General features: G+C 53.3%; 1 protein-coding gene and 1 long non-coding RNA gene across 8 annotated transcripts in view; one reads left to right on the top strand and one right to left on the bottom strand.

Annotated features, from left to right (window-relative positions):
* Positions 1–11,962, bottom strand: part of CTNS (cystinosin, lysosomal cystine transporter) — a 32,344-nt gene that overhangs the window by 10,119 nt on the left and 10,263 nt on the right. For 6 of the 7 annotated variants that reach the window (XR_002724917.1, XM_023184686.1, XM_023184689.1 and 3 more), the window contains 4 exons: positions 10,316–10,394; positions 8,608–8,692; positions 1,166–1,269; positions 915–1,046 (listed from right to left, as the gene is read on the bottom strand). Coding sequence is in view for 6 of the 7 variants with exons in the window: in XM_023184686.1 (XP_023040454.1) it covers positions 915–1,046; positions 1,166–1,269; positions 8,608–8,692; positions 10,316–10,394 (400 nt within the window). In the remaining variant the exon portion in view is untranslated. The remainder of the gene's footprint in view (positions 1–914; positions 1,047–1,165; positions 1,270–8,607; positions 8,693–10,315; positions 10,395–11,962) is intronic. The other variant, XM_031934318.1, reaches the window with a different exon arrangement.
* Positions 4,397–10,388, top strand: LOC116418485. The gene is made up of 4 exons (XR_004228531.1): positions 4,397–4,438; positions 4,640–4,785; positions 6,687–6,784; positions 10,222–10,388. It is a non-coding gene; the product is annotated as an uncharacterized LOC116418485 (long non-coding RNA).

Here is an 11,962-nt window from a genome sequence, read left to right as displayed (position 1 = left end):
GGGGTGAGGACTGGCGGGGGTGGAGGGGCAGGGCAGGGGGTGAGGACCCCAGGGGGTGGAGGGGCAGGGCAGGGGGTGAGGACCCCAGGGGGTGAGGACTGGCAGGGGTGGAGGGGCAGGGCAGGGAGTGAGGACTGGCGGGGGTGGAGGGGCAGGGCAGGGGGTGAGGACTGCCGGGGGTGGAGGGGCAGGGCAGGGCCGGGGGTGAGGACTGGCACCACTGTGGGGAATGGGAGGGACAGGGCTCCCAGGCCCCAGGGAAGGAGGACTCGGCCCGTCTCAAGCAGGGCACTGTCCTTAGGTCCCTCCTGCTCCCACCATGGATGCCACCCAATCGCTGCCCTCTCGAGAGCTACTTCCCTCCTCCCTTCCTCCCCTGCCCAAGATCTCTCTGCTCCTCAAGTCCTGGCTCCAGAGGGGAGTCGGGGAGGCCTCCGGAAGAGAGTCTCCCTCCTGGCTGTCTGCTTGCCATCCCCCCAGGAGGCCCACGTGGCCAGGGTGACTGCAAGACAGCTTGGGTCCTTGCAAGTCGGGGTGGGACTGCTTCGTCCCGAAGGCTGAGTCTACAGGACTTGACACCGCAATCCTCCAGGGCCAGGTGGACCCAGTGCAGAGCAGATTCACGGTGGACTTCCCTCCCTCCCCTGCCCTTTCTCCACTAAACTAACGAGCCCCATTTTGTTGCTTTCTCAGGGAGGGGCTGAGCTGGGCAAAGGATGAAATTCCCAGCACGAGAGTCCGACCCAGGCTCCCCGAGCCTTCGCATTGGGACAACTTCGCATTGGGACAACTTTCTGGAAAGGGCAGGCAGACAGAAGGGTAGAGGGGACGTCGGAGGCTGTGCCACCGGCCGCCTTGCTGGAACGCCCTGCTCCTAGTGGCCCCAAGACAGCACGTACGGCCCGGGGGGTTACCTTTTCCGCCTCCAATTCATGATCACCTGAGGGTAGAAGGAGACGGACCAGGCCACAAAGTAGATCCAGCCAATCACCTGGTTTACGATGCTAATGGCGTTGCTGTGGACCACGAGAAAGCGTATCCTCGGGCTGGAAAGGAGTTTGGGGACCGGGATGAGCTGAGGCTGGGCTTCCGAAGGAGACTTCCACGCGCCCAGCACGGCCCCCTTCTTGTCACGTGAGGCCCGCACGCGCTGAGGCCAGCCTACCCGGTCTGATTGGAGTGATTTCCATGGAGATAAACAGTAACTTGTCCAACATTTTGAGATGTCACTTGAAAAGAGGAATTTGTCACTCCGGGAGGCACCACCACCTGTTAGGAAGACTGAGGTTCAATCCGATGCCATGTACGGTTACTGAGGGCACCGCTGGCATCTAGCTCCATGCTACACGCTAGGGAATGGAGGGACGCATCACCCACAGCCCCACCTTCCGCGAGCTTACTAAGCAAAAGGAGAGATGCTGCAGCGCCCACCAGCCAACTTGAACCTCCTGTTCGCCATGCTGCCCAGGCTGGTCTCAAACTCCCGGGCTCAAGCAATCCACCTGCCTCGGCCTCCCAAAGTGCTGGGATTACAGACGTGAACCACCGCGCCTGGCCTGAGTGAGATTTTCTTTTTTTCTTTTTTTTTTTTGAGACGGAGTCTCGCTCTGTCACCCAGGCTGGAGTGCAGTGGCCGGATCTCAGCTCACTGCAAGCTCCGCCTCCCGGGTTTACGCCATTCTCCTGCCTCAGCCTCCGGAGTAGCTGGGACCACAGGCGCCTGCCGCCTTGCCCGGCTAGTTTTTTGTATTTTTTAGTAGAGACGGGGTTTCACCGTGTTAGCCAGGATGGTCTCGATCTCATGACCTCGTGATCCGCCCGTCTCGGCCTCCCAAAGTGCTGGGATTACAGGCTTGAGCCACCGTGCCCGGCCTTGTTTTTTTTTTTGAGACAGAGTCTCGCTTTGTCACCCAGGCTGGAGTGCAGTGGGGCGATCTCGACTCACTGCAACCTCTGCCTCCCGAGTTCAAGTGACTCTCCTGCCTTAGGCTCCTGAGTCCCAAGTAGTTGGGATTACAGGCGCACACCACCATGCCCAGCTAAGTTTTGTATTTTTAGTGGAGACAGACTTTCACCATGTTGGTCAGGCTGGTCTCGAACTCCTGACCTCAGGTGATCTGCCCACCTTGGCCTCCCAAAGTGCTGGGATTATGGGCATGAGCCACTGCACCTGGCCTGGGTGAGACTTTCTGAGCAGAGCTATGGACTTGTCCTCATGCTCTCCCCTGGCTTATCTCTGAGGGAAGGAGGGATGGCGCTTGTCCTCTCACTGGGCACGTCACCTTGGGCAAGTTATTCAAGCTCTGATCTCAGTTTGCTCATCTGTAAAACGAGTTAACAAAAGTGTCTACCTTTCAGGGCTGCCATGACTGACAGGACGTCCAGAAAGCTGACAGCACAGAGCCTGGTGCACAGCAAGCTGGGCCACTGCTTTACTACAATACCATCACTTCTACTTCCATCATCACTAGGCTCCTCTACGTCCACAAAACCATGCGTGCCTTGTGCCAGCCTGGCTGCCAAGTGACGAAGCAGAAGAGGCACATACACGAGATACTTGGCAAAGAGGACGTTTTCACCCTTGTTGCTTACCCAATATTTGGCAAATGCTCTGCTTCAAGAAAAAGTACCTGGAGGCCTGCCTGCAATATCTGATCTCCCAAGCATTCCTGCTGAGACTCTTTTTTTTTTTCTTTTTCCTGAGATGGAGTTTCGCTCTTGTTGCCCAGGCTGGAGTGCAATGGCGTGATCTCAGTTTACTGCAACCTCCGCCTCCCGGGTTCAACCGATTCTTCCGCCTCAGCCTCCCAAGTAGCTGGGATTACTGGCATGTGCCACCACATTGGGCTAATTTTAGTATTTTTAGTAGAGACGGGGTTTCACCATGTTGGTCAGCCTGGTCTCAAACTCCTGATCTCAAGTGATCCACCCCACCTTGGCCTCCTGAAGTGATGGGATTACAGGTATGAGAGTCACCACGCCCAGCCTTTCCTGAGACTCTTACATCTTCCTGGAGTGATGGGGAGTGGGAGGATATCCTTACTGAACCAAACTGTCTCCCCTGTCCCCAGCTTCTGTGCTTCCTGGATAACACTCCACCCACACCGCAGGTGCCGTGAGGATCTGGCTCATTAGACTGCCGTGGCTGCTGCTGCTTATATATTTTTTGAGACGGAGTCTCACTCTGTTGCCAGTCTGGAGTGCAGTGGCACCACCTCAGCTTACTGCAACCTCCGTCCCCAGGGTTCAAGTGATTCTCCTGCCTCAGCCTCCCAAGTAGTTGGGATTACAGGTGCCCACAACCACGCCCGGCTCAATGTTTTTATTTTCAGTAGAGATGGGGTTTTGCCATATTGGCCAGGCTGGTCTCGAACTGCCGACCTCAGGTGATCCACCTGCTTCAGCCTCCCAAAGTGCTGGGATTACAGGTGTGAGCCACCGTGCCCAGCCTTCTTATTTTTAAGAGGCAGGTCTTGCTCTGTGGCTCAGGCTGGAGTGCAGTGTTGCGTCTGTAGCTCACTGATCACTCCAACTCCTGGGCTCAAGTGATCCTTCTGCCTCAGCCTCCCGAGTAGCTGGGACTGCAGGCACTCTACTGCACCCTGCAGTGGCTTCTTAATGAGGACCCTTGAAGCACTGCCTTCTTGTTCTTCGCACCAGAAATCAGGGGCTTTGGCAGAACAATGGAAATGGTATAGCGGCTGCAGCAAAGCCTCGAATCCAACTTATGGTCCACGTCTCGCAAGCTACATCTTCGTAACACATGCCACTCCTGGCTCTTCTATTTTCCTGCCGCTCACTTTTTCTTATTTATTTATTTATTTTTTGAGACGGAGTCTCGCTCTGTCCCCCAGGCTGGGAGTGCAGTGGCGCGATCTCTGCTCACTGCAAGCTCTGCCTCCCGGGTTCACGCCATTCTCCTGCCTCAGCCTCCCAAGTAGCTGAGACTACAGACTCCCGCCACCATACCCGGCTAATTTTTTGTATTTTTAATAGAGACGGGGTTTCACCGTGTTAGCCAGGATGGTCTCGATCTCCTGACCTCCTGATCCTCCTGCCTCGGCCTCCCAAAGTGCTGGGATTACAGGCATAAGCCACTGTGCCCAGCCACTTTTTCTTATTTTTAACAGATATTCCTTCCAATGTTGCCTGGAGATTTGTTAAGTGGCCACTAAATCACTTCTGGAACTAGGAAGGGAGAAAATCGGTCGATCGACTGATACAAGACAATGAAATGATAATCGCTGCCTTTCACTGAGTGCTTTCTGTGTGTCAGGGACGATCTTAGACATTTTTTTATTTTTTATTTTTTTAGGTGGAGTTTTGCTCATGTCACCCAGGCTGGACTGCAATGGCGCGATCTCGGCTCACTGCAATGTCTGCTTCCCGGGTTCAAGTGATTTTCCTGCCTCAGCCTCCCAAGTAGCTGGGATTACAGGTACCCGCCACCACTCTTGGCTAATTTTTGTATTTTTAGTAGAGACCGCGTTTCATCATGCTGGCCAGGCTGGTCTTGAACTCCCAACCTCGGGTGATCTGCCTGCCTCGGCCTCCCGAAGTGCTGGGATGACAGGCGTGAGCCACTGCGCCCGGCCAATCCTAGACATTTTATACTTGCTAGTGCTTTTGATCTTCACAGGGCTGTCAAGTAGACATTATTCACCGTACGGCTGCGAATAAGGAAGCGGTGCTATGTCGGGGTGAAGTGACTTACCCAAGGCTCGCAGGCCTGGTTCCTAGACCACCCAACTCCCATGTTCTAACCAGAGGCTTCCAGTATTACAGGTAGTGGAGGGGAGTGGTGAGAGGTGGGTGGGGTAAGGCCAGTGAGGCAGGAGCCTGAAAAGGTAGGTGGGTGCCCATAAATTCCCTCTCACACCAATGGTTTGACTTTCATTGTTAAAGACTTTTCTTCCTTTTTTTTTTTTTATTTGAGACAGGGTCTCACTCTGTCACCCATACTAGAGTGCAGCGGCGTGATCTCAGCTCTCTGCAACCTCCGCCTCCCGGGCTCGAGTGATTGTCCTGCCTCAGCCTCCTGAGTAGCTGGGATTATAGGCGCACACCACTACCACTCGGCTAATTTTTGTATTTTTAGCAGAGATGGGGTTTCACCATGTTGGCCAGGCTGGTCTTGAACTCCTGACCTCAAACGATCTGCCTGCCTCAGCCTCCCAAAGTGCTGGGATGACAGATGTGAGCCACCGTGCCCAGCCTCTCACTGTTGAAGACTTTTTAAAAAACTGAACTGTGACATATAGGTAGAAAAGTACACACATCACAGCTTGATGAAATATCTACAGACTGAATGCATCCAGCTTCCAGATGAAGAAAGGAAACATTCCCAAGTCCTTGGAAGCCCCGCTTGCTTCCTCCAACCTCCCCTGGCCCCAGGGGTCACCGCTACCCTGACTGACACATGGATTTGCTGGATCTGTTTGTGCTCCAGGTTCAAGGACTCCTACAGCCCAGGCTTGTTTGATGTCAGGTTTCCTTTGCTTAAGACTTTACCTGATTTTAAAAAGAGGACACTTTGGCCAGGCGTGGTGGCTCATGCCTGTAATTCCAGCACTTTGGGAGGCTGAGGTGGGCGGATCGCCTGAGGCCAGGAGTTCAAGACCAGCTTGGTGAACATGGTGAAACCCCATCTCTACTAAAAATACAAAAATTAGCCGGGCATGGTGGTGTGTGCCTGTAATCCCAGGTACTTGGGAGGCTAGGGCAGGATAATTGATTGAACTCAGGAGGCAGAGGTTGCAGTGAGCTGAGATCATGCCATTGCACTCCAGCCTGGGTTACAAAGTGAGACTCTGTCTCAATCAATCAATCAATGAATGGCCGGGTGCAGTGGCTCACGCCTGTAATCCTAGCACTTTAGGAGGCCGTGGCGGGTGGATCACCTGCGGTCAGGAGTTCAAGACCAGCCTAGCCAACATGGTGAAACCCCGTCTCTACTAAAAATACAAAAATTAGCCGGGCCTGGTGGTGGGTGCCTATAATCCCAGGTACTTGGGAGGCTGAGGCAGGAGAATCGCTTGAACCCGGGAGGCGGAGGGTGCAGTGAGCTGAGACTGCGCCACTTTACTCCAACCTGGGCAAAAGAGTGAAGCTCTGTCTCTAAATAAATAAATAAATAAAATAAAAAATAAATGAATACATAAAAATAAAAAGATGACACTTTGACTTAGATGTTTGGCCTTAAACGAAGCAATCAGCATCTGTTCCTCCCAGAGTCTGAATTTAATCTGTGGCTCAGAGGGCTGTGCTGTCAGAACCCACCGGCTCTGCGTTTTGGGCTCACACCCAGGGCAAGAGAGGAGGTGTGGAAAATGGCACTGCCTATCGAGGTGCTCACCAGCGGGGGGATCTCCCTCTCAGGCAGGGTCCCCTTAGCTGGACACTCCGAGACCTCTCTCTCAGCAATGCTGTTATTTTTCAACATTTTACTTTTATTTGTAATTTTTTAGAGACAGAGTCTTGCTCCAGCACCCAGGCTGGAGGGCAGTGGTACAATCGTGGCTCACTGCAGCCTTGAGCTCCTGGGCTCAAGTGATTCTCCTGCCTCAGCCTCCCAAGTAGCTGGGACTACAGGTGCACGTCTCTGCAGCCAGCGATGCTACATTTTTCAGATCACAGATTCCCACATGCTTGAGACTGATCATGTTTCATTCCTGTTTGCTTCCTAGGGGGCTCAGAGCTGATTTGCAGCCCATCTCCATGTGCCTCATGGCTACTGATCTCATCCCTGCATTCTTCTCCTCCCGCTTCCACCAGCTTTATTAAGGTATCATTGACAAATAAAAAGTGTATAGATTTGCAGGATACAACATGCTTTGATACATGCATACATTGTGAAATGATTAAATCAAGCTCATTAATATATCCATCATCTTGTATACTTATCTTTTTTTTTTTTTTTTTTTTTTTTAAGAACATGAGTAGCTAGGATTGTAGGTGCAAGCCACTGCACCCAGCTGTGGTGGGAACATTTAGGATCTAATCTCTTAGCAGTTTTCAGGCATGCAATAATACATGATTATTAACTGTATCGCCGTGTTGTACAATAGCTCTCCAGAAGTTACTCACCCTGAGTGACGTGCAGTCATCTTTTTTTTTTTTTGAGACGGAGTCTCACTCTGTTGCCCAGGCTGGAGTGCAGTGGCCGGATCTTAGCTCGCTGCAAGCTCCGCCTCCTGGGTTTACACCATTCTCCTGCCTCAGCCTCCCGAGTAGCTGGGACTATAGGCGCCCACTACCTCGCCCGGCTAGTTTTTTGTATTTTTTAGTGGAGATGGGGTTTCACCGTGTTAGCCAGGATGGTCTCGATCTCCTGACCTCGTGATCCGCCCGTCTCGGCCTCCCAAAGTGCTGGGATTACAGGCTTGAGCCGCCGCGCCCGGCCCATCTTGTTTTTTAAACCCTTATTTACCACCTCCTGTATGGATGCTTTTTATCTAATTGAATAGCAGCTGGCTCAAATTCTCAGGAAGGTGGAAGCAGGGTACACACAAATAGATACCTGCATAAAGCTATGGGTGATGATCGCTGTTAGATCCCACAGCCTCTGGCACTGGTGTTTGGAAATGACACCCAACCAATGGTGTCTCAGAATGAGGCTTCACAAACCTTAATGTGGACTCAAACCATCTGGGATCTTGCTAGTGTGCTGACTTTCAATCAGTAGGTTTGGGATGGGGCCTGAGATGCTGTGTTCCTAAGGAAGCCCAGTTCTGCAGGTCCTGGAATGCCCTTGGAGTAGCCAGGCCTTAGAAAATTGTAAGAACTTTTTTTTTGAGATGGAGTCTCGCTCTGTCGCCCAGGCTGGAGTGCAGTGGCCGGATCTCAGCTCACTGCAAGCTCTGCGTCCCAGGTTTACGCCATTCTCCTGCCTCAGCCTCCCGAGTAGCTGGGACTACAGGCGCCCGCCACCTCGCCCGGCTAGTTTTTTGTATTTTTTAGTAGAGACGGGGTTTTACTGGGTTAGCCAGGATGGTCACGATCTCCTGACCTCGTGATCTGCCCGTCTCGGCCTCCCAAAGTGCTGGGATTACAGGCTTGAGCCACTGCGCCTGGCCAGAACTTTTTTTTTTTGAGACGGAGTCTCGCTCTGTCGCCCAGACTGGAGTGCAGTGGGGTCATCTCGGCTCACTCCAACCTCCGCCTCCTGGGTTCAAGTGATCCTCCTGCCTCAGACTCCTGAGTGGCTTGGATTACAGGCGCGTACCACCACACCTGTTTACTTTAGTAGAGATGGGGTTTCACCATGTTGACCAGGCTGGTCTCGAACTTCCTATTTCATGTAATCCGCCCACCTTGGCCTCCTAAAGTGCCGGGATTACAGGCGTGCGTCACCACTCCCAGCTGAAAATCCTAAGAACTTTTACATTCCCGGAACGATTTTTGCCTCAGGTTCCTCACTATCACCTTCTTAATTCCATCTAATGGCATATGATACTCATCCCCAAAGAGACCAAGAAAGCCATAATCACAGATTTCTAGGTTGATGGAACAGGGGCTGCCTAGGAGACCTATTTCCATCAGTTCTTAATTCAAATGTGTTCTGTTACCTAGCGTTTCCCTACCCATCCGTTAAGATTGGTTACTTACTTCTTCGGGGAGCTCAAGGATAGTAATATTTTTGGAACGAAATGTGATTTCAAAAGTGATCACCAGGGTTGCATTTAATGGTGGCCTGTGGAGGACAAGAGTCTAATTACTGCTGAGAAGCTGGACACACTGAGATCTCAACCACCCCTCTGGATTTCACATCTGGCCTTCGACTCTCAAGTAATTAGGCTTAGGAAATGTTATGTGCTCCACCTTGATGGGTAGCCAGGTGGAAACCCTGCTGCGTAGGCATTCCTGTCTTAATCAGGAGACCAGGTGTGCGTCCTTTCAGGGTAGGGTGAGAACAGAGAAGAAAGCAAACTGGGTGTGGATGACAAATGAGGCATCCGGAGGCCCAGGACCATGGCTCCCTGCTCCGGTAGGAAAGGCTTCCCCGAGGTTGTCGGGTCTGAGCACGGTGTTCTGTGAGGGCCAGAATTTGACTGAAGGAGGAGAGGGCTCAGGCAGGGAACAAGGAGGGAGCAGTCTGGGCCTGAAAAGCTAGGAGAGGCATCTGACGGGAGAAGGCAGACGTGCTGGCTGGAAGCCACGTCCTGGGCCCTGGCTCTGGGTTTAGAGGCCTGGAGTTAATTTGAAAGGCAGTGGGAGGCCGCTGCAGGGGCCTGGAGAGTTGTGGTAAGACATGACTTGTAGGATTTGCAGGGGGAGGGTGTGCAGAGACAGAAGGAGCTGGGAGTGGAATGGCAGGCCTGCTAGGGGCCTCGGAACCAAAGCTTTGGTTTCAGGCCAGATCTCGCAGGAGAGGCGAGGAAGTGGGAGAGGCATAGAGAGAAGGAGAGGGCTCTAGGTCTTCATCAGGGAATCCTCATGGCTGGGAGGCAAGGGCAGGACAAAGCAGCTAAGAGCAGAGAAGGCAGAGGGAGCTTCCCTGGCACGGACTGGACTAGGTCACAACACCTGTGCCTAAGCCAGCAGATGGCAGCAAGTAAGACTCCCAGACAAGGCCCAGCGTGAGTGGCATTCACCCGACGCGGCCAATTTTGCTTCTTTTTTTTTTTTATTTTTTTATTTTTTGAGACGGAGTCTCGCTCTGTCGCCCAGGCTGGAGTGCAGTGGCCGGACCTCAGCTCACTGCAAGCTCCGCCTCCCAGGTTCACGCCATTCTCCTGCCTCAGCCTCCCGAGTAGCTGGGACTACAGGCACCCGCCACCTCGCCTGGCTAGTTTTTTGTATTTTTAGTAGAGACGGGGTTTCACCATGTTAGCCAGGATGGTCTCGATCTCCTGACCTCGTGATCCGCCCGTCTCGGCCTCCCAAAGTGCTGGGATTACAGGCGTGAGCCACCGCGCCTGGCCCTGGGCAATTCTGCTTCTGAGAACAACCTCAGAAGTGCCAACCAGCAGCTCAGGCCCCTGCCCCTTGACCTTTGGGGCTCTCTTCAAATATTTAGTCTTAGAATCGCTTTGAAATCTGGCCTCCACCGCCGGTCACGCAGGACTCTTCCCGTGCGGGTAAAAGACCCACATGTCTGGGAGAAGCACCCCTTCCTTCTCCTCCTAGGGGAAGTGAGGATTCAGAGTGGGGTGAGCCTTTGTAATCCCACCCTGCAGCCCAGGGCTAGCACCATCCCTTTTTCTATGGCTTGTCTTACAGGTAAGAGGCAGGAGCAGCGCATCAGAAATCAACAGACTGACCCAGCTGCAGGGCCTGAGCGGAGCTGAGCACAGCACCAGGCCCGGGAACTTACCGCAGGGCGATGCTGACGTTGGTCGAGCTGCCGTTTTCCAGCTTTACAACGGGAGGAACGGTAAGGCTGACGGTTGACTCTGGAAGGACCCAAATCAATGACATGAGGCACTGGGTCAGAGCTCGGGCCTGCGACAGGAAACTGGGCCGAAACCCTGACATCTGAGCTCCTGAGTTCTGACTCTGATGAGCCCTGTTCTGTGATGGGACTCCACACACAGGCCCTGGTTACGTTCCTTCCCCGCCTGCTGCCAGAGACAGAGACGGAGGAAAACAGGCCTGAGCAGGAAACGCCGGAGCGTCCTCATCCCCCTGCGATGACAGGCTCTGAGAGTCTGTGGCTGAGTTACCCAGAGATCGTTAGAGAACCATGGAGCCCAAAAATCATTACAGGGGAATTCAAGCATGATATGGGAGCACAAAAGGCAGCCCTGAACCTCCTCTTCAGATGGAAAGGACAGGGATCTGTCTCTTCTGTTCATGAAGTCAAAATGGCCCTGAAGAACTGGGCCAGCCCCTTTCCTGCACTCTGAGAGACACATGGGCCCAGCTAACAGCTTTCTAAAGAGCCCTCGGGTTCCTTCCTAACCCAGCTCACCCCAGCACCGGTCGGTTCCTTCCTAACCCAGCTCACCCTGGTACTGGTCCCCTTCCTGGGGCTACCTGCAGGGACTGGAGGAAGAAGGGTGAATAGGTGTTTTACTCTCAGAGATTTCTTCTTGGCATTATGCTGTAAACTCAGAATCAAGTTGACAAACAGGCCCCCTGGATGAGGGAGGAAGCAGGTCTGGGTCTTAGGGTCTTAGAAAACCATCTTGGGGCCAGGCGCGGTGGTTCACACTTGTAAACCCAGCACTTTGGGAGGCCAAGGTGGGAGGATTGCTGGAGCCCAGGAGTTGGAGACCAGCCTGGGCAACACAGAGAGATTCTGTCTCTACAAAATATTTTCTTAAAAAAAGAAAGAAAACTGGTCAGGCGCAGTGGCTCACGCCTATAATCCCAGCACTTTGGGAGGCTGATGAGGTGGGTGGACCACAAGGTCAGGAGATCAAGACCAGCCTGGCCAACATGGTGAAACTGTCTCTACTAAAACTACAAAAAATTAGCTGGGTGTGGTGGTGCACGCCTGTAGTCCCAGCTACTTGGGAGGCTGAGGCAGGAGAATTGCTTGAATTCAGGAGGTGGAGGTTGCAGTGAGCTGAGATTGCGCCACTGTGCTCCAGCCTGAGCAACAGAGCAAGACTCTGTCTCAAAACCAACCAACCAACCAATCAACCAACCAACCCTCTTGCAAGACCAACTAGCCCAGAGCACCGGACTGAGTGAGCCTCTCTTTATGTGCTTCCTGTATTCTTTGGGCAGCCCTGTCCCAACCTCTGCTCCCAGGGGTGCTGGAAGCCCCATGCCACACCTGCCCATCTCACCTCCCCTGCCTGACTACCTTCAGGGTTATACACGGCCTAGGGGTCATGATCATGAGTCCAGGCTGGCGGGGAAGCAGGTGCATGACTGTGATGAGGGGGATCCTTGCAACGGCCAGCATCCCTGGTTCCCCCACCCAGACCGTGTCACTCAGATCCCCAGGCCCAGTTCCCCCACCCAGACCCTGTCACTCAGACCCCTCAAAGGCTGCTAGTAGCCCTGGTTC

Source organism: Piliocolobus tephrosceles, chromosome 16, assembly GCF_002776525.5.
Source record: "Piliocolobus tephrosceles isolate RC106 chromosome 16, ASM277652v3, whole genome shotgun sequence".
Lineage (NCBI taxonomy): Eukaryota > Metazoa > Chordata > Mammalia > Primates > Cercopithecidae > Piliocolobus > Piliocolobus tephrosceles.
This window is presented reverse-complemented; position numbering and strand designations above follow the sequence as displayed.